The sequence below is a fragment of the Geotrypetes seraphini genome, chromosome 8, assembly GCF_902459505.1.
Source record: "Geotrypetes seraphini chromosome 8, aGeoSer1.1, whole genome shotgun sequence".
Classification (NCBI taxonomy): domain Eukaryota; kingdom Metazoa; phylum Chordata; class Amphibia; order Gymnophiona; family Dermophiidae; genus Geotrypetes; species Geotrypetes seraphini.
Window position 1 is genome coordinate 124,241,267 of NC_047091.1, and position 17,975 is coordinate 124,259,241.

At 44.1% G+C, this 17,975-nt stretch overlaps 1 protein-coding gene across 1 annotated transcript in view; it reads left to right on the plus strand.

Annotated features, from left to right (window-relative positions):
- Nucleotides 1-17,975, plus strand: part of STK11 (serine/threonine kinase 11) — a 195,565-nt gene that overhangs the window by 82,582 nt on the left and 95,008 nt on the right. The window contains exons 4-6 of the mRNA XM_033956999.1: nt 1,946-2,078; nt 2,201-2,337; nt 2,748-2,875. Coding sequence (XP_033812890.1) covers nt 1,946-2,078; nt 2,201-2,337; nt 2,748-2,875 — 398 coding nt within the window. The remainder of the gene's footprint in view (nt 1-1,945; nt 2,079-2,200; nt 2,338-2,747; nt 2,876-17,975) is intronic.

Genomic DNA, 17,975 nt, shown 5'->3' on the forward strand with positions numbered 1-17,975 from the left:
TCACCAGAATCTTCTCCGACCCCGTGAGAAATCCCCTCTGTCCCTCCATAAAAATTACCTGGCCCCCCAAAAAGCAGCAATTCTGACAGTTTTGATTTTAATTTTAATCGAGTTTTATAGAAAATTCAAAACTAAGTCAGACATCTGCCAGAACAGGCATAAAACCAATACCCCTTCTCCCTCCCTTTCCTCAGTCGGGTGGGGTTGGCAGATCAACAAAATGCTATCCCAAAGAAGTAGATTTAAGACAGAATTTAATGAACAGAAATAAGATGCCTGGTGCAGCAATTCTCTCCCCCTCTGCTCTTTTTTTTAAATTATTTTTAAAATTACATATTTAATGTTGGTACCTGCTGGGTAGTCTGGCACTGGAGCTGCACAGTGATGCTGCCTAGTCTCTCCTGCACTCCTCTGCACAGCCGCAGTAAGTGGTGGCAGGCTTGAGCCAACTTGATTCCTGAGGGGAGGTCTCACACCAAGGCTCACTATTGGGAGAACTCTGCACATCCACCAATCTGGGAGCACTTCCACAAGGAAGTGCTCATGATTGGCCATCAAGCTCCAGCTCTATCTCCCTGATTGTTGGATGTACAGAGCTCTTCCGTGTGAGTGGCAATTAGCAACTGGTGTGCTGAAGGATCGAAGAAGCTTAAAGGGAATATTGGAACAAAGGCAGGCTGACATTTCCGTGGGAACCCCAGAGAACCAGCGTCCATCCCCATGGGAGTCCTGTGGCCTTGGGGGGGGGGGGATTTCTGCGGGATTCCTGTAATTCCCATTCCCATGCAGACCTCTAGTTTGATCCCATCTGCACAAGCCCCAAATAGCTATGATTTTATATTGAAATCATTTTATTAAAGTATAAAAAAACCAATATTCTGTACAACTGTCATTTTTATAAATCACAAATACAGAATAAAAATCAACAAAACCCCTGTCTCTCATCCCCTCCCCTCTCACAAATATCCTCTCCACTATCGGGACAACTGAATAAGCCAAATTGCTACAAAATGCTGCATAGAAAAATCATGCTAAACAGAATACCTTGGTCTCACACAGAACACAAATGCCAAATCCATAACAACTGACCAAAGAAGATAAACATAAATTGAACCAAAATTCCAAGAAGCCACACCTTGCATGTAGTACAAGACCAAAGAAATAGAAATAGGCATATTCTCCTATATTGTTCAAAACATAAAGATCACATTTGGCAGGGATAGTGTTAGGGAAGTCCTACTAGGTCAATTGTTTTTTGGTCAGAGAGAGCTCTTAAGCCTGTCTTTATCTACTTTGTTATCCGGAAACTGGTTAAATATCAACTAGCACCCAGATAACTTCTGGCACCCATGCAAGCCTCAAATATTTAATGCTGATTCTCAATCATTAACTGCCATGGGTCTGAATATCTACTTTGATATTTTTATTTGTAGTAAACACTATATCTTGAAAAGAAGCTACTATAGACACAGCTATTATTTAATGGAAAGATTTATAAAGTCGTAAGATAAAAAGAGCAGCTTTCTGTGAACACAGCAGAGTTCTCCAATTCTGTGTAGCTAAATGCATTTTATTATTTTTCTGATGACCACTACCATCATTAAGAGGCCATGAGATTAAATTCAAGGGTATAAAAAAAGTCTGTTAGGACAATCACAAGAGTTATCTTGACTATAAATGGTTGTAGTGGAATCCCTCCTCCCCGCAAGCCCAGCAGCTCTCCATGTGGGTACACAGCAGCAGTGGCAACCCCTCCACATGGGTCAGTATTCTCTATGCCTTCCTCACTAACTCCCCTCGTGCCTGTTTTACCTTCAGGAGCCGGAGCCTCATTCATACCACGAAGATGAATCTTCAGAGGCCTGCACTGAGGCCTTCTTTCTGCTGAGAGTACACTCGGGAAGTTTTTTCACTCCATATCTCTGACTCTCCTTTGTCTTTATAGGTACTTCTGTCAGCTTATGGATGGTTTAGAATACTTACACAGCCAAGGTATTGTGCACAAGGATATAAAACCTGGAAATCTTCTGCTAACAACCAACACAACACTGAAAATATCTGACTTGGGAGTAGCAGAGGTTTGTGTGATAAATAAGTTCTGTCTCAACCTCTTTTCAGCTATATTTAAAAAAAAAATAATAATAATTTCTGGCCATTAGCTAGTTTGGCTTTGTCTGATCCGAGTTCCTCTTCTCTCTAGGCCTTGCATCCATTTGCGGAGGATGACACTTGTAGGACAAGCCAAGGATCACCTGCATTCCAGCCCCCAGAAATTGCCAATGGTTTGGATACCTTTTCAGGCTTTAAGGTGGACATCTGGTCAGCAGGAGTGACACTGTGAGTGTCAGTAAGAGCAATATTGTGATTGGTACCATAGTGGATAGGAATGACTGCTCATTCTTTTTGCCCTGTATTCTGAGTCTGATGGCTTGGCCTTTCTACCACTTCCATCCCTCATTACAGTCTAAAAGCACATGCATACTTCATATGCCCATTTTCCCAAACACCATTCATGATATTTATTAATTGTCATATTCCAAGCTGGTTCTGCATTTCCCTGGAATCAGCAGGTGACATGTAGACAGTCCATACTATCCAGTGGCCTTCCTCAATGGATAGAAGGTAACAAAGCTTATCTGGGAGCAAAGGCTTGCTAGTTACCCTTGAGCAGTGTTGTCCTTTATTTATGTGCATTCTTTCTTTCTCATGTTTCTCTTTTTCTGCCCCCCCCCCCTTCTTATTTGAAGATACAATATCACCACAGGTCTGTACCCGTTTGAGGGGGATAACATCTATAAATTATTTGAAAACATTGGAAAAGGAGATTGCACAATTCCAGAGGACTGTGGTCCCCTTCTCTCCAACTTGCTGAGAGGTAAGTGAGCTTTGCAAAGGGAAAGGTTGAGGGAATAGATCCACATGCAGCATGTGCTGCTGGAAGAGGAAAGTACTGAACAGAGCTGTAATGAAGCATAGAATTTGTGTTTCTAGGGCAATAGGCACATCATTCTTAAAAACTGTGGGGTTTTGTACCTCTGATAATGAGATCTGATGTAGAGAGCCTTATTTACATTTTTCTGCTCCACCTCCCCTGACTCTGGGCTGTTCTGTAATTCCTCAGTTTTCCTCTCTACATGCGAGATGGTAGGAGCCTGTCTGTTCTGTTCCTGTCTGTTTTTCTTTTATTTTGGGTTTTTTATCCGATCGTGAGACTTTTTGGTGCTGCGCAAAGGCTATTTGGAACTGGTGATTGCCACTCTCCTAAAGTCCAAGAAGCAGACAACCTTTGCCACCTATGCAAAGGCCTGGAAGTGCTTCCAGGGCTGGTGTACACAGAAGAGCGAGAACCTGGTCACAACACAGATTTCTTTGGTTCTAGCATTCCTTCAAGAAGGACTTTGAGAAAGTCCTAGTGCTTGGCTCCCTCAAAGTACAGATAACGGGTCTCTTGTTCTTTAGATCCCAGACTAATAAAAGGACATTGGCTTCTCGCCCAGATGTGTCCAGATTTTTGAAGGGAGCATTGTCTGCATCCTCCAGTATTAGAGAATGATATGGTTCTGTTACCCGTGGCTAGCCGCAGGTAACCCACCAAAATGGTGGGAGAAAAAAAGTGGTTGCCATGGGTATTGGGACAAGGCCATTCACTGCCCCATGGAGTGGTGAATGATCTTGTCTCTGCAGATAAGGGAGGGAACGTGCATGGTCACCAATCACGCGGTCCAGCAGCCTCCCTCCCTCCTTCCTAACGATCGCCGCCGACCGGGCATCTCCATCCCTCCCTCCCTCTTACCTTCGCTGGTGATTTTTAATTTTCTCTGAACAAGCTGCCAGAGCCTTGAAGTCACGTGTGGCTACCGGAAAGTTCTCTGACGCAACCGAAAGTCACGTCAGAGGAGAACTTTCCAGCAGCTGCACGCGACGTCAAGGCTCTGGATGCTTGTTCAGAGAAAATAAAAAATTGCCAGGGAAGGGAGGGAGATTCTCGGACTGCAGCGAGCGGGAGGGAGGGGGCTGCTGGACTGCGTGAAGGGTGCTGAAAGGGGGTGAAGAGAGGCGGTGTGGAGAGGAACAGACGCTGAAGGGAAATGGGGAAGAGAGAGAGGAGAAGACGGAAATGGGAAGAGAGAGTAGGGAGAAGACACTGAAGGGAAATGGGGAAGAGAGAGTGGAGAGAAGATGGAAATGGGTAAGAGAGAGAGGAACAGACACTGAAGGGAACTGGATGGAAGGAGGGGATAAAGAAAAAAAGGAACATGCTGGATTGGGGAGACAGATACCAGATCTGAGGGGAGGAAAGGAGGAGAGAGATGCTAAAAACCACCTTGGGAAGGGAAAATGGAAGGGAAGAAGACAGACTATGGGGGGAGTGGAGGGAAGAAGATGGGTGCCAAACCAATGGGGGGAGGGGGAGGGAAAGATGGAAGAGAGAGAGAGAGAAGGCAGACAGTGGATGGAAGGAATTGATTGAGGAGAAGATGAGGAAAGCAGAAACCAGACAACAAAGGTAGAGAAAAAAATTAAATTTATTTTCCTTGTTTTGCTTTAGGATAAAGTAGTATATTAGTTGGCAACCAGAACTTTGCTTTATAAAATGACAATTGTACAGAATATTGTTTCTTTTTAAACTTTAATAAAATAAGTTCAGGATAAAACTATTCAAGGCTTGTGTGGATGGGATCAGATGGTTTGCAGGGAGGGATGGGGAAGAGAACGAGCTCACGGGGGCTCTCACCAGAGCTCAGTATGAGCCTTTGAAGATGGCGTCATTGATGGACTTCCAATACTAACAACAACAATGGGATGATTTATCTATCTTTCTGACATTCATAAATAATTCTATAATACCCTCTTTATTAAATTTAAATCAATTATTTATTAAACACTATTTATTTAAAATTTCACAATATACATAATACACATAACATCATTACATTCATAAAATGCAAACTAAAGTGCTAATTAAAGTGCTGTATATACTTATAAATGGCTGCTATCTCAGACCTGCCATCCATTTCATTTGATTTCTCCTCAGTCTGTTGGCGAGTCTTGTTTCTGTAAGACTAGCAGAAAAAGTGTTTTTTAGTCCTTGAATTACTCACAACAGTCCATTGTAGTCTTAACACTCAGAAATTTATTTTGTCCAGATTACTTTTCTTGTTAAGTGCAGCCATGTCCCAGTTCAAAAATAAAGTGCTCAGTGTTCGATGCTTGTAAACCACATCCATTTAAAACTATTTTTTCCTCCTGAAGCCTTACTGTTTCTAAATTTATTTTCCACTGCTACCAGTCATCTCCCACCTCCAACTCAAACTTAGTTTTAATTTACTCATCATCAGGGAGGTTCTATTTAGTAGTGCTTCATGTTTTTCATAATATTCATAACAGAGAAAGCCAGCTGGATAAGTCTCAATTTCCCTGCTGAAAGTTTGCACACCACTTCTTTACTGTGAAGTATGATGGGCATTTGTCACTCAATGTTTGCATCATACATTCATGAATTTCCTTTGGAGTTTTCTTCTGCAGAAATAGGAACTTCATGATGGCTTGGTGTGCCATACTTGAAAATTCTACACATTTTTGTTGACATGGTTCAATCAATGACAGGAAATAATGTCAAAATGTAGCATTATGATTCTGCAAATAGACACTTGCAAAATAGAATAACACTCATTTTCAGCTACAGTGACAAAATAATGCTCAGAATTTAGGAAGGTGGTTGGGTTGAAAACTTTTTAGCACCCCCTCATAATCTTCCCATGTGGTCAGGCATATATGGGAACAGCACATACATCCAAAACAGTTTTAAAGTGGCCCAGGTAGTCTGCAAGCTAATTTTCAAAAGGAAACTTTTTGTTGCGTTTACTTTGGAAAATTCAGGTCAGACTTAATACCTGCCTTACCACAAGATGAAGTCCTCTGCAGTTCCTTTCTTCCATCTGTTCCCTGTCCACTGCCTTGTCCATCTCTTTGTTTGCATTTAGCTGCTCAAGGCATTTTTTAGCCTAGGGTTTTGCCCAGTTTGGTTATCTGAGTAAATTCCTTTGTTGGCATGGGGGGGGGGGAGAACTTCCTTGGCTCCATTTTAATGAGCTGAAGACAAATTCTAGGAGAGACTGCTTATTGTCAACGGTCTTTCATACCTGTAGTGCTATTGTGGTGCAGTAGGTGGCACTGGTGGTATACATTAGAATGTTGCTTCTTAAACAGGAAAAAAATTCCATTCTGTAGAACTAGTGCTGACTTAAAACCTACACTGTTTTACTCTCTTCTAATCTAATCTCTCAGTATTGATCACTGCATTAAGGGGATTTATTCCCAGCATTAGCTTGCTTTTTTTTTTCTGGCTGCTTGTGGGAAGCCTAGTTTTGGTTCTCTGACAGCAATGCAGCCAAAGGCCTGGATAACAAGGTCCAGGGGCCTGGGATGCTATTTTTGAAGCACATCAGGGAACATGCTGAAATGGTTCAGGATTCTACCATATGGATTTGAAACAAGAAGGCAGAATCTGAGCACCCTGTCTGGCAGCCAATTTCTCGCCAGAGCCATCCTGGCCAAGGTGAAAACAAACAGCCAGCTGGTATAGAATACCCAGGAATTAGAGCATTGAACAAACGGCATCCCTTCAAGGTTGGGCAATGTTTACCAACTATGCTAACTAGTAATTGACCCACCATGTCCCAATAGCTTTTTACAATGGGGCAAGACCACCATAAATGTTGAAAAGATCCCAGTTGCCCATAGGATCTCCAGCATAAATTTCCTTGGTGGTTATAAATCTGAGATAAGCATTGCGGAGTCATATACCAGTGATAATACATTTTATAACCATTTTCAATTAAAGAAGAAAGAGGGATGGAAAAAAGATATATATATATATATATAATGCCAACCACTCAACCCCTTCCCCAGATCCTGAACCCACTTCTCTTTATAAGTATCTACTGGCACTTTTCTCAACAACAAAGCAACATAAAAGCGAGATATTCCTCCCCACCCCACTCCCCTCCACAAAGCTATTTCTAACCCTGTTTCCCCTAATACTAGATCCCAAAAAAGTTGTTTAGAAAAAAACATTTGCAATTGCGCAAAGGGTAACACATCGGAGTGCAATAGGCCATATTCCTCTTGTAGGTGATCAAAGGGAAGCATCTCCCCATCCTTCCAAACCTGTCCAACCGTCCGCAAGCCTTCCCAAACCCACTGATACCGAATAAGTTCATCGCCCCCCCAGAACAATAGGACAAGCTAATAGGGGTTTGGGCAAAATACCCACGTTCTGGAAACATTTTCCTACGCAATGCATACCAAATATTTATAATTATCTTTAAAAAGGGATTGCTCACCCTAAGATGAACTCGCAGCACCGCTATCAGAGAACATAAGAACATAAGAATTGCCGCTGTTGGATCAGACCAGTGGTCCATCGTGCCCAGCAGTCTGCTCATGCGGCAGCCCTCTGGTCAAATACCAGCGCCCTACCTGTGTATGTTCCGGTTCAGCAGGAACTTGTCTAACTTTGTCTTGAATCCCTGGAGGGTGTTTTACCCTATGACAGACTCCGGAAGAGCGTTCCAGTTTTCTACCACTCTCTGGGTGAAAAACTTCTTTATGTTCATACGGAATCTATCCCCTTTCAACTTTAGAGAGTGCCCTCTCGTTCTCGCTACCTTGGAGAGGGTGAACAACCTGTCCTTATCTACTAAGTCTATTCCCTTCAGTATCTTGAATGTTTCAATCATGTCCCCTCTCAATCTCCTCTGTTAGAGGGAGAAAAGGCCCAGTTTCTCTAATCTTTCACTGTACGGCAACTCCTCCAGCCCCTTAACCATTTTAGTTGCTCTTCTCTGGACCCTTTCGAGTAGTACCGTGTCCTCCTTCATGTACAGCGACCAGTGCTGGATGCAGTACTCCAGGTGAGGGCGCACCATGGCCCGGTACAGTGGCATGATCACCTTCTCCGATCTGTTTGTGATCCCCTTCTTCATCATTCCTAGCATTCAGTTTCCCCTTTTTGTCGCCGCCGCACATTGCGTGTCAATCGACTTGTCAATCAGAACTCTCAAGTCTCTTTCCTGGGAGGTCTCTCCAAGTACTGCCCCAGACATCCTATATTCGTGCATGAGATTTTTGTTACCGACGTGCATCACTTTACACTTATCCACGTTGAACCTCATTTGCCATGTCGATGCCCATTTCTCAAGCTTGATTATGTCATGTTGCAGATCTTCGCAATCCCCCTGTGTCTTCACTACTCTGAATAACTTTGTATCGTCTGCAAATTTAATCACCTCACTCGTCGTACCAATGTCCAGATCGTTTATAAAGATGGTAAAGAGCACGGGTCCAAGCACCAAGCCCTGCAGCAACCCACGGGTGACGCTCTTCTAGTCTGAGTATTGCCATTTACCCCCACTCTCTGTTTCCTATGCTCCAGCCAGTTTTTAATCCACGTGAGTATTTCACCCTCGATTCTATGGATCACAATTTTCCAAAGTAGTCGGTCATGTGGAACCTTGTCAAACGCCTTCTGAAAATCCAGATATATAATGTCGACCGGGTCGCCCTTGTCTATCTGCCTGTTTACTCCCTTGAAGAAGTGCAGCAAGTTCATCAAACAAGATCTGCCTTTGCTGAAATCGTGTTGGCTGGTCCTCATTAGACCGTGTCTGTCAAGGTGTCAATGATACGGTCCTTTATCAGTGCCTCTACCATCTTTCCCGGTACCGAAGTCAGACTCGCTGGTCTGTAGTTTCCTGGATCTCCCCTCAAACCTTTTTTTGAAGATTAGCATAACATTCGCCACCTTCCAGTCTTCCGGAATCTTTCCTGATTTGATCGACAGATTGGCTATTAGTTGAAGCAGTTCAGCTATAGTCCCTTTCAGTTCTTTAATGACCCTTGGATGGATGCCATCCGGTCCCGGGGATTTATTGCTCTTGAGCCTATCGATCTGCCTGCATACCTCTTCTAGACTGACCGTCAACCCTGTCAGTTTCCCGTCCTCATTTCCATCATATAACCTGAGGGGTTCTGGTATGCTGTGTATATCCTCTTTGGTAAATACAGATGCAAAAAATGTGTTCAGTTTGTCAGCGATGCTTTGTCCTCCTTTAGCACTCACTTTATTCCATGGTCATCCAACGGTCCCACCGCTTCCTTCGCGGGTCATTTCCCCTTAATATATCGAAAGAACGGCTTGAAGTTTTTCGCCTCCTTGGCTATTTTTTTTTTTCTCATAGTCTCTTTTGGCCCTTTTTCCGCCTTATAGTACCTGCATTAAAGCTGTTTGTGCTTATTCCAGTTTTTGTTCGTTCTTGACCTTTTCCATTCCTTAAACGAAGTTTTCTTGTCTCTGATCGCTTCCTTCACCTCTACAGTGAGCCACTCCGGTTCCTTGTTCTTTTTCCTCTTGGATCCCTTGTTGATACGCCTCGGTGACTGTGTCCTTAAAAAGGGACCAAGCTTGCTCTAGCGTTTTTACAGTGCTTATCCTCTTCTTAATCTTCTTCCCCACCATGAGTCTCATCCCTTTGTAATTCCCTTTTCGGAAGTTCAGTGCTGTGGCCGTCGTTCTGGACTGATGTTTCGCCTCTGCGTCCAAGTCGAAGCGGATCATGTTGTGATCACTGTTGCCCAGCGTCCCTTCTACTTCTACACCTTGTGTCAGTCCTCGCAGTCCATTTAGAATTAAGTCCAGAATTGCATTTTCTCTTGTATTTTCCTTGACAAGTTGTTCCAGGAAGCAATCGCCTACAGCATCTTGGTCTCCCTAGTGCAGCCGGGAATCGCCAGAAACTTGGTCTCCCTAGTGCAGCCGGAGGTGCCTATCCCCAGATAGTTGAAATCACCCACGATAGTCTCCATAAAGAAATGCCTGATATAAGTGCTTGCTCCAGATGCATCCAAGGCCGATCAGCAAATCCAATCCAGGCCGCCACTTCTTGTGGTAAAGCAGCTTGATGGTACAATAATATTCCATTTCCTCCCTTCTTTTTTGTTTGGAACAAAAGGCTCTAGACCCCTGAGATGACTATTGGCAAAGCCAAAAAATGATAGGGTGGTTGGGGTGTATTGCAACCATAAAAATGATGTTACCGAAGCTTCTCTATCATCGTCCCCTCATCTATCCAGCTCTTGAAACAATTGACACTACAGAGCCAGGAAGTTTCCACTATACAAGGCAGATGAATCTGCTGTCAACTGAATACCTAGATACTTAATGGATTTACGCGCCAAGTAAAAGGGGAATTGGCGAGTGTAATATCCGAACCCGTTGGTGGCTTAAGGTTAGATTCAATTTGTCCATATTAACACAAAAGTCCGAAACTAGGCCATAAGTTTCCAAGACTTGTGTCAAATTAGCTACAGAAGTATCTGGGTCACTGACAAACATAAGGACATCATCTGCAAAAAGTACAATCTTATAGGACCAATCTCGCACCTCCAAGCCCCATATACTACTAGAATGCTGCTGAATCAAACAGGCCATGTTTCCATCGCTATCGCGAATAGGAGCAAGGGGGGGCACCCCTACCTAGTTCCCCTCTGCAATTCAATGGGGTCTGTTAAATAGCAATTGACTTAAAACCATGTTAATGGTTCAGTATACAGTAAGCAGTGGCGTACTAAGGGGGGGGGGCGGGAGGGGCGGTCCGCCCCGGGTGCCAGCCATGAGGGGGTGTTCCCGGCCTTGCCGTTCATTCCCCCCCCACCCCCGAAGGACCGCTCGCCCCACTGACCTTCCTGCACCACCTGTGAAGCAGCCCGCAGCAGGATCGCGACTTCAGCGATACCTGAGCTGCTTGGGCGCTGCTTCCTGCGCCGCGGTCCCGCCCCTCCTCTGACGTCAGAGGAGGGGTGGGAACGCGGCGCAGGAAGCAGCGCAGAGATCACTGACGTCGGGATCCTGCTGCGGCTGCTTCATAGGTGGTGCAGGAAGGTCAGTGGGGCGAGCGGTCCTTCGGGGGTGGTGGGGGGGGACTGAACGGCAAGGCCGGGAGCATAGGTAGTGCTGCTTCATAGTGGTGCGGGGAGGCCAGGGGCGAGCAGGCAGGCAGGCTTTCAAGGAGGAGGGGGGTGACAGGCAGGAAGGCCTTCAAGGGGGGACAGGCCTTCAAGGGGGGGGGGCAGGCAGGCCTTCAAGGGGGGGGGCAGGCCTTTGGGGGTGTGTGCAGACCTTCAAGGGGGAGGGACAGGCCTTCAAGGGGGGGCAGGCAGGCCTTCAAGGGGGGGACAGGTCTACAAGGGGGTGGGACAAGCCTACAAGGGGGTGGGACAGGCCTTCAAGGGGGGAACAGGCCTTCAAGGGGGGAACAGGCCTTCGGGGGGGTGCAGGCCTTCAAGGGGGGGACAGGCCTACAAGGGGGGGACAGGCCTACAAGGGGGTGGGACAGGCCTTCGGGAGGGTTCAGGCCTTCGGGGGGTTCAGGCCTTCGGGGGGGGTGCAGACCTTCAAGGGGGTGCAGGACTTCAAGGGGGGACAGGCCTTCAGGGGGGTGCAGGCCTTCGGGGGGGGACAGGCCTTCAAGGGGGGGACAGGAAGGCAGGCCTACAAGGGGGGGACAGGCCTACAAGGGGGGAGGACAGGCCTACAAGGGGGGGGCAGGCCTTCAAGGGGGGTGCAGGCCTTCAAGGGGGGACAGGCAGACCTTTAAGGGGGGACAGGCCTTTGGGGGGACCCTGGTTTAGAAGTACACGGAGGGAAGGAGGTGTTCAAAGAGACGTGCATATGCCAAACTTTGGGGGGGAGGAAGAAATAATGGGTCTGAAAATAGAGGAGAGGGAGAGAGATGATGGACCATGGGATTTAGGGAGGGAAGGAACAGAAAGGGAGAGAAATTGGACACAAGGGATGGTGTGGAGGAGGGATAGAGATACTGGATAGGAGGGTAATTGGGAAAAGAAAGGGAGAGATGGTGGACTCGGGTGGTGGGGAAGGAGGGAGAGATGCCGGATGAAAGGGTAGTTAAGAAAAGGTGGATCTGTGGAGGGAGATGAAAAAAAGGAAAGATACCAGACTTCCTGGGGAGGGAAGGGAAATGGAAAGGGAGGACAGAGTTGGCAGATGGATGGTTAGCATGCAGAAAGAAGAAAGAAGGAGACCCCAAGTTATCAGAAGAAAACCAGAGCCTTGGACCAACAAGATTTGAAATATAACCAGACAACAAAAGGTAGAAAAATTAATTTTATTTTCTGTTTTGTGATTATAATATGTCAGATTTGAAATGTGTATCCTGCCAGAGCTGGTGTTGGACTGCAAACGTGAGCTAGGATTTAACAGAGAGAGGAAAAGTCCTTTTTGTTTCTTTATTTTATTTACACCACAGCGCCAGTGTGGTTAGGAGAAGCCAAAGGAGGTGAAAAAGCTATAAAACCCACCAGGAGTTTTGAAAAAAATCACCCAACTGGGCAGGAAAATCGAATTGAAAAACCAATTCAATAGGCTGAATCGAATCAAAATTTTTTTTCCTGAATCTGGCAGCATTAGTTTGCGTTACTGTCTTAGACTTTAGGACCTGGGATTGGGGAGAGATGGCATCCTCAGTACTTTATAATGCAAGTGAAACGAGGATTTGGTCAGACTTTTGAAGGGTCTGCAGAAAATAAATATTGTATAGGCCGGGGACATGAGACAGCAGAAAATGGGAACTTTTCTTCCTTCTATTTTTGTGAATGGAAAGGCTGAGGATGTCAGAGAGTTCAGTTAAAATATGTGCTTTATAAGAAAATATAATAATGTGTTTTATAAAGTTTATAGCATAGCTGGCCTACCCAGTGAGGTGTTCCTAGTGGTGGTGGTGGCAGCGTGTCAATGTGTTGAGAGGAAGAGGTGGTCTGGGAAATTCTGCAGTGCAAACTCCGGGCCCATTTCCACCCCCCAGTTAGTCCACTCCACTCAACTGGTTCACACACTGAGTGGGTCTTTGGGTGTTGTTTTGGGATCTCTTCCAGTGGTTTATCAGTATCTCCTTCTGGTCCAAGGAAGGAAACTTTGTTATCCTTAGCATTGACCTACAGAATATGTTTGTAACAGCGCTGCTTGTGTGGCATTAGGCTATGTAGTGATCGAAAGAAAAAAACAGACCTTTGCACATTTTTGCACTATATGGTGGGTGTATGAGGAGATTCACATTTCCTGCACAGCTAAGTCCATGTGAAGTTACCTTGTGCTGTATTTGACATCTAGCAAGGTCTCTGTTTGAAAGGAAAGATCTAAACTTAAAAATGAAGTGGCCAGAAGTTATGGTAAAAGCAGATAGTGTAGCTGGTTTTAAGAAAGATTTGGACAAATTCCTGGAGGAAAAGTCCATAATCTGTTATTAAGACATGGGGGAAGTGTCTGCTTGCCCTGGATCGGTAGCATGGAATGTTGCTACTCTTTGGGTTTTGACCAGGTATTAGTGTCCTGGATTGGCTACCATGAGAATGGGCTACTGGGCATGATGGACCATTGGTCTGACCCAGTTAGGCTATTCTTATGTTATGTTCTCATCTGTAGGGGCCTTTGTTTTCACTTCTTATTTTAATGTATTTTTTTTCTGGGAACTTATCAGTGTTTTTTATAATGGGAACAAAAATGGAAGAGAATTAATGTGTGTGGGATGAGGGGGTAACTAATTTCTTCAGCTAAATAATTCAATCCACCTCAACCAGACATAGGAGAACTCACGCACCATTCACACACCCTCCAACCAAAAACGTCAAAAGAAAAAAACAGTTCGACAACCTCCTAGCCAATCGAGCTGCAACACTCGACCCCCAACTCTACAACCTATTGACCTCGACCACAGACTACAAAACCATCAAAAAAGAAATAAAAACCCTTCTATTCAAAAAACACATAAAACCGAACTAACACAATCAGAACTGTCCCAAGCATCACCTGCAACCACTCCATATGTACTTCTGATGTCATGACAATTCAGACATAATTTATGTTATGTTATGTTTGGAATATAAGAAAATTTTCACTGCCTGTTTCTATTCTGACCATTTATTCCGTTTCATGGTCATTACAAAAAAATATTTTTTTACATGGGGGGGGGGGTGTCAAAAAATGATGGGCCCCGGGTGCCACATACCCTAGGTATGCCACTGTCAGTAAGTATTGTAAAAAGAAGTTTCACCAAACCCCTTCTTTGTCAAAATCTCAAAGAGAAATTCCCAACTGACTCTATCAAAAGTCTTCTCAGCATCTAGAGAGAGAATCTTCTGTTGTGCATGTCAGATCAAATGCAGTGCCACTTTAATATTGTCAAAGGCCTGGTGACACAGATAAAGCTAGCCTGATTCTCATGTATCAGATTGAACTGGGATCGCACCCTTTGGACCAAAATTTTTGTTAAGATTTTATAATCGGTGTTTAAGAGCGAGATCAGTCTTATAAGATCAGCAATCAGTGCTATTTTTACCTGGCTTAAGTAATAAAGTTACTGCTGCAAGACGCCATTTCTCAGGCAAGATGCCATCGTATCCTAAAAAATTAAAAACTCTCGGGGCCAGGACCCCCCGAAACCGCTTATAAAAATTGTTGGTATAGCCATCCAGCCCAAGGGATCTCCCAGAGGGAGGGCATCTGTTGCCTCTTGAACCTCATCCAGGGTTATCAGAAAAGACAGCTAGCAAGCCTCTCCTTCAGAGAGGGATGGTCAGGTAGCCCTCAAGCTCTCCTACTGCCAGTGCTTCCCCTACATGATAGATCTCTTGAAAATACTCCCAAAACTTATTCCCTATATCGCTTGACGACATCAGTGTTTGTCCCTCAGCAGTGGTAAGGCAGGGTATAAAATTATATAGGGCCTACTTTTTGACTTTATGGGCCATTAAGCGACTTGTTTTATTGCCAAATTTAAAACATTCTTGCTTAGTTTTCTGTAGGGCCATTGCCACTGCTGCGAGCTCCAAAGAGCAAAGTTGCACCCTGAGGTCATGCAATTTTTCCTTATGTCTAGGTTTCAAGGCAAATTTCCACTCCTTCTCTTATATTCTGTTCTTCCCACAATTTTAAGCAGATAACGCAGTGATTTTACCTCATATTACAGCTTTAAGAGCTTCCCAAAGCTACCCCAGTTTGAAATCTTCAACATCATTAAACTCCAAGTATTCTACAATGGCTTTATTTAAAATGTCCACATTAGAAGCTTCCAAGAGTAACCTATCATTGAATCTCCAGAGAGGCCTAGGTCATGGCTCTCCCACTCCATACAGTACTAAAACTACTGGAGCATGATCCGAGAGTATACTCACTATTTGACAAGATTTCACAAGGGTCAACAACTGTTCTTTTCCTAATGAGTAATCTATCTGAGAGGAAGAAGTGTGTGCCGTGGAGAATCACGTATAATCCCATTCTGTGGGGTGTACCCCTTTCCACAGATCACAAAGATTCCAGTGATGTAACATCGCCCGCAAGCCATCCCTCTCCAATTTTGCATACTGTATCTTAGGGATAGAATTATCTACCAGAGTTAAATTGAAATCACCACCTATCACCAGTGACCCCTCCACACAGCTCTGGAGGCCACTTTCAAGCTTCTGATAAAAAATCTCCTGGCTATCTTTGGGAGCATGTATATTTACTAATGTGAACCATTCACCACTTATCCAGAGTACCACAATTAGCTATCTACCCTCAGCATCACGGATTACCCGTTTGCAGTCAGCGTGTAACTCCCATGCAATTGCAATGCTAGGCTATATAGAAAGAGGAATAACCAGCAGAAGAAGAGAGGTGCTGATGCCCATGTATAGACATTGGTGAGGCCACACTTGGAGTATTGTGTTCAGTTTTGGAGGACGTATCTGGAGAGGACTTGAAGCGATGAAAATGGTAAGGAGTTTGAAGAGACTGAAAGACCTAAACATGTATACTCTAGAGGATACAGACATTTAAATACTTTTCCAGAGAAGGGAAAATGGTAAAACTAGAGAGCGTAACTTGAGGTTGCAGGGAGGAAGATTTAGGAGTAATGTTAAGAAATTATTTTTTATGGAGAGGGTGGTGGATGGCTGGAATGCCCTCCTGAGAGAGATGGTGGAGAGGAAAATGGTGATGGAATTCAAAAAGCATGGGATAAACACACAGGATCTATAATTAGAAAACAAACAAATGATATAAATTAAAGATCTAAGGCTGGTATTGGACAAACGTGTATGGTTTGTGTCCCATATGTGGTGATTCAGGTAGGGAGGGCAGTAATGGGAGCTCCACTAACTTGGAACATGAGGACATTATTGGTCAGACTTTACGGTAAATATCCTGCAAACAGGATGGTTGTGTAGGCTAGAGTGAGCTGGGACGGCAAATTCAGCAGTTGGAACCTAGGACATTACCAGTTGGACTTTAGTCTGTGGCCCAGAAATATCAAAGAAGAGACAAATTAACTTAATCATGTATTTCTAATGAGAATAACTAATGGGAAGACTAGATGGACTGTTCAGGTCTTTATCTGCCATCATTTACAATATTACTATGTTACTCCTCTGGTTTTCTTGTTCTCTTTATTAGAGATTAAATGAATCCCTGGAAAGCGGAAGTGTTTCAGTAAATGTTCATGGTGGGATCTAAAATGTATGTGTTGTGTTAAAAAAAAAAAAAAAAAAAGTGTGCTTTTAAGTGGGTAGCTTCCCTAAATAATAAGTGCCTTTTAGGCGCTATGGGATAGATTCACTAAGCAAACCGATCATGTACCGATCGGTTTGCGCTCACTTTCCGAATACAGCTCGATTCACTAACCTTCCTCCAGACCCCTTCCACACCCGATTCGATTTGCGCATGAAAATGAGTAAAATGCATGTAAATTTCTTAAGGCATCGATTCATGAAACCATTTCGTCCAAACCGACTGATCTTTCCGATCCAAAAAGTTTTGACTGCTGAGGACCAGTCGCTTTACATCCTCGCTGACTATTCCTTCCTAGCAACTGCCGCGTGCATGTTAAGAACCCCATTAAAAATATATATCTACCCCGCAAAAAATCCAAAATATATCTAAACTTTAAATATATGTAAACTTTCATGTACATAAGCGATAGAAATATTTTCTTGATTTTTTTTTTTGGAATGTGCATAGCGAGCACAGGAGTGAATCTCGGATTTGTAATGCACATGATGAGAAAATCGTGGATTAACCCCATGCTCTCCTTGCGCATTGTACATTTCATATATCAATGCCAAATTTTTTTTAAAAATCAAATATTACTTTTAAGGGCCAGCTATCCCCCCCCCCCCCCTTCCTTTCAGCTAGATTGTCGCGTGCATCTAATGTCATGGGGTCGCCTTTGGTTATTCACAGCAGAAAGAGTCGCACAGCCTCCTGGAATTCGTAGGCTGTATATAACAGCGCGTGATCCCAGCACATTCAACTGCTGTTAACTGTTGTGCCTTCTAGCAACTTAACAGTTCTTTTCCTGAGTTGTTAAGCTGTTTGGAGTTGTTAAGCTGTTTAGAAGCATGCAATAAATTTCGAGATCGATCCATAAAAATAGGACAAACTTGAAGAATTCCACAGCTCGCTCACAAACCTCCAATGCTATTTCTCCTTAAACCTCTCCAACAAATTTTTCAAAAAGCTACGGTCACAGCTTATACAGCTTGCAACAGAACTTTAGAAAAAAAGAGAGGTTGGTAAAAACTACAGTTCTTATATTGCATTTTTTTTACGACAACAATGCTTTGCGGTAGGCGCATTCGGAGCCCGCCAATGACGTCTGTGATTAAACCCCGCCCCATTTCTACGCAGTGAAGTCCTAAAGAGCTAGCGCATGCGTTATGTGCTTCAAAACCAACAAGTATACAGTGCACATGTGTGTCGATCGATGTTACAGCGAGACGTGTGCACGAATGGGTACGTGTTTACAATTTGATCATTTGCATGGACAAGCTTTACTGAATCAATTGGCCAGAATGACTCGGAAACGGATAGGACACAAATCGGATAGATTTGTGGACTTTAGTGAATCTAGGCCAATGTT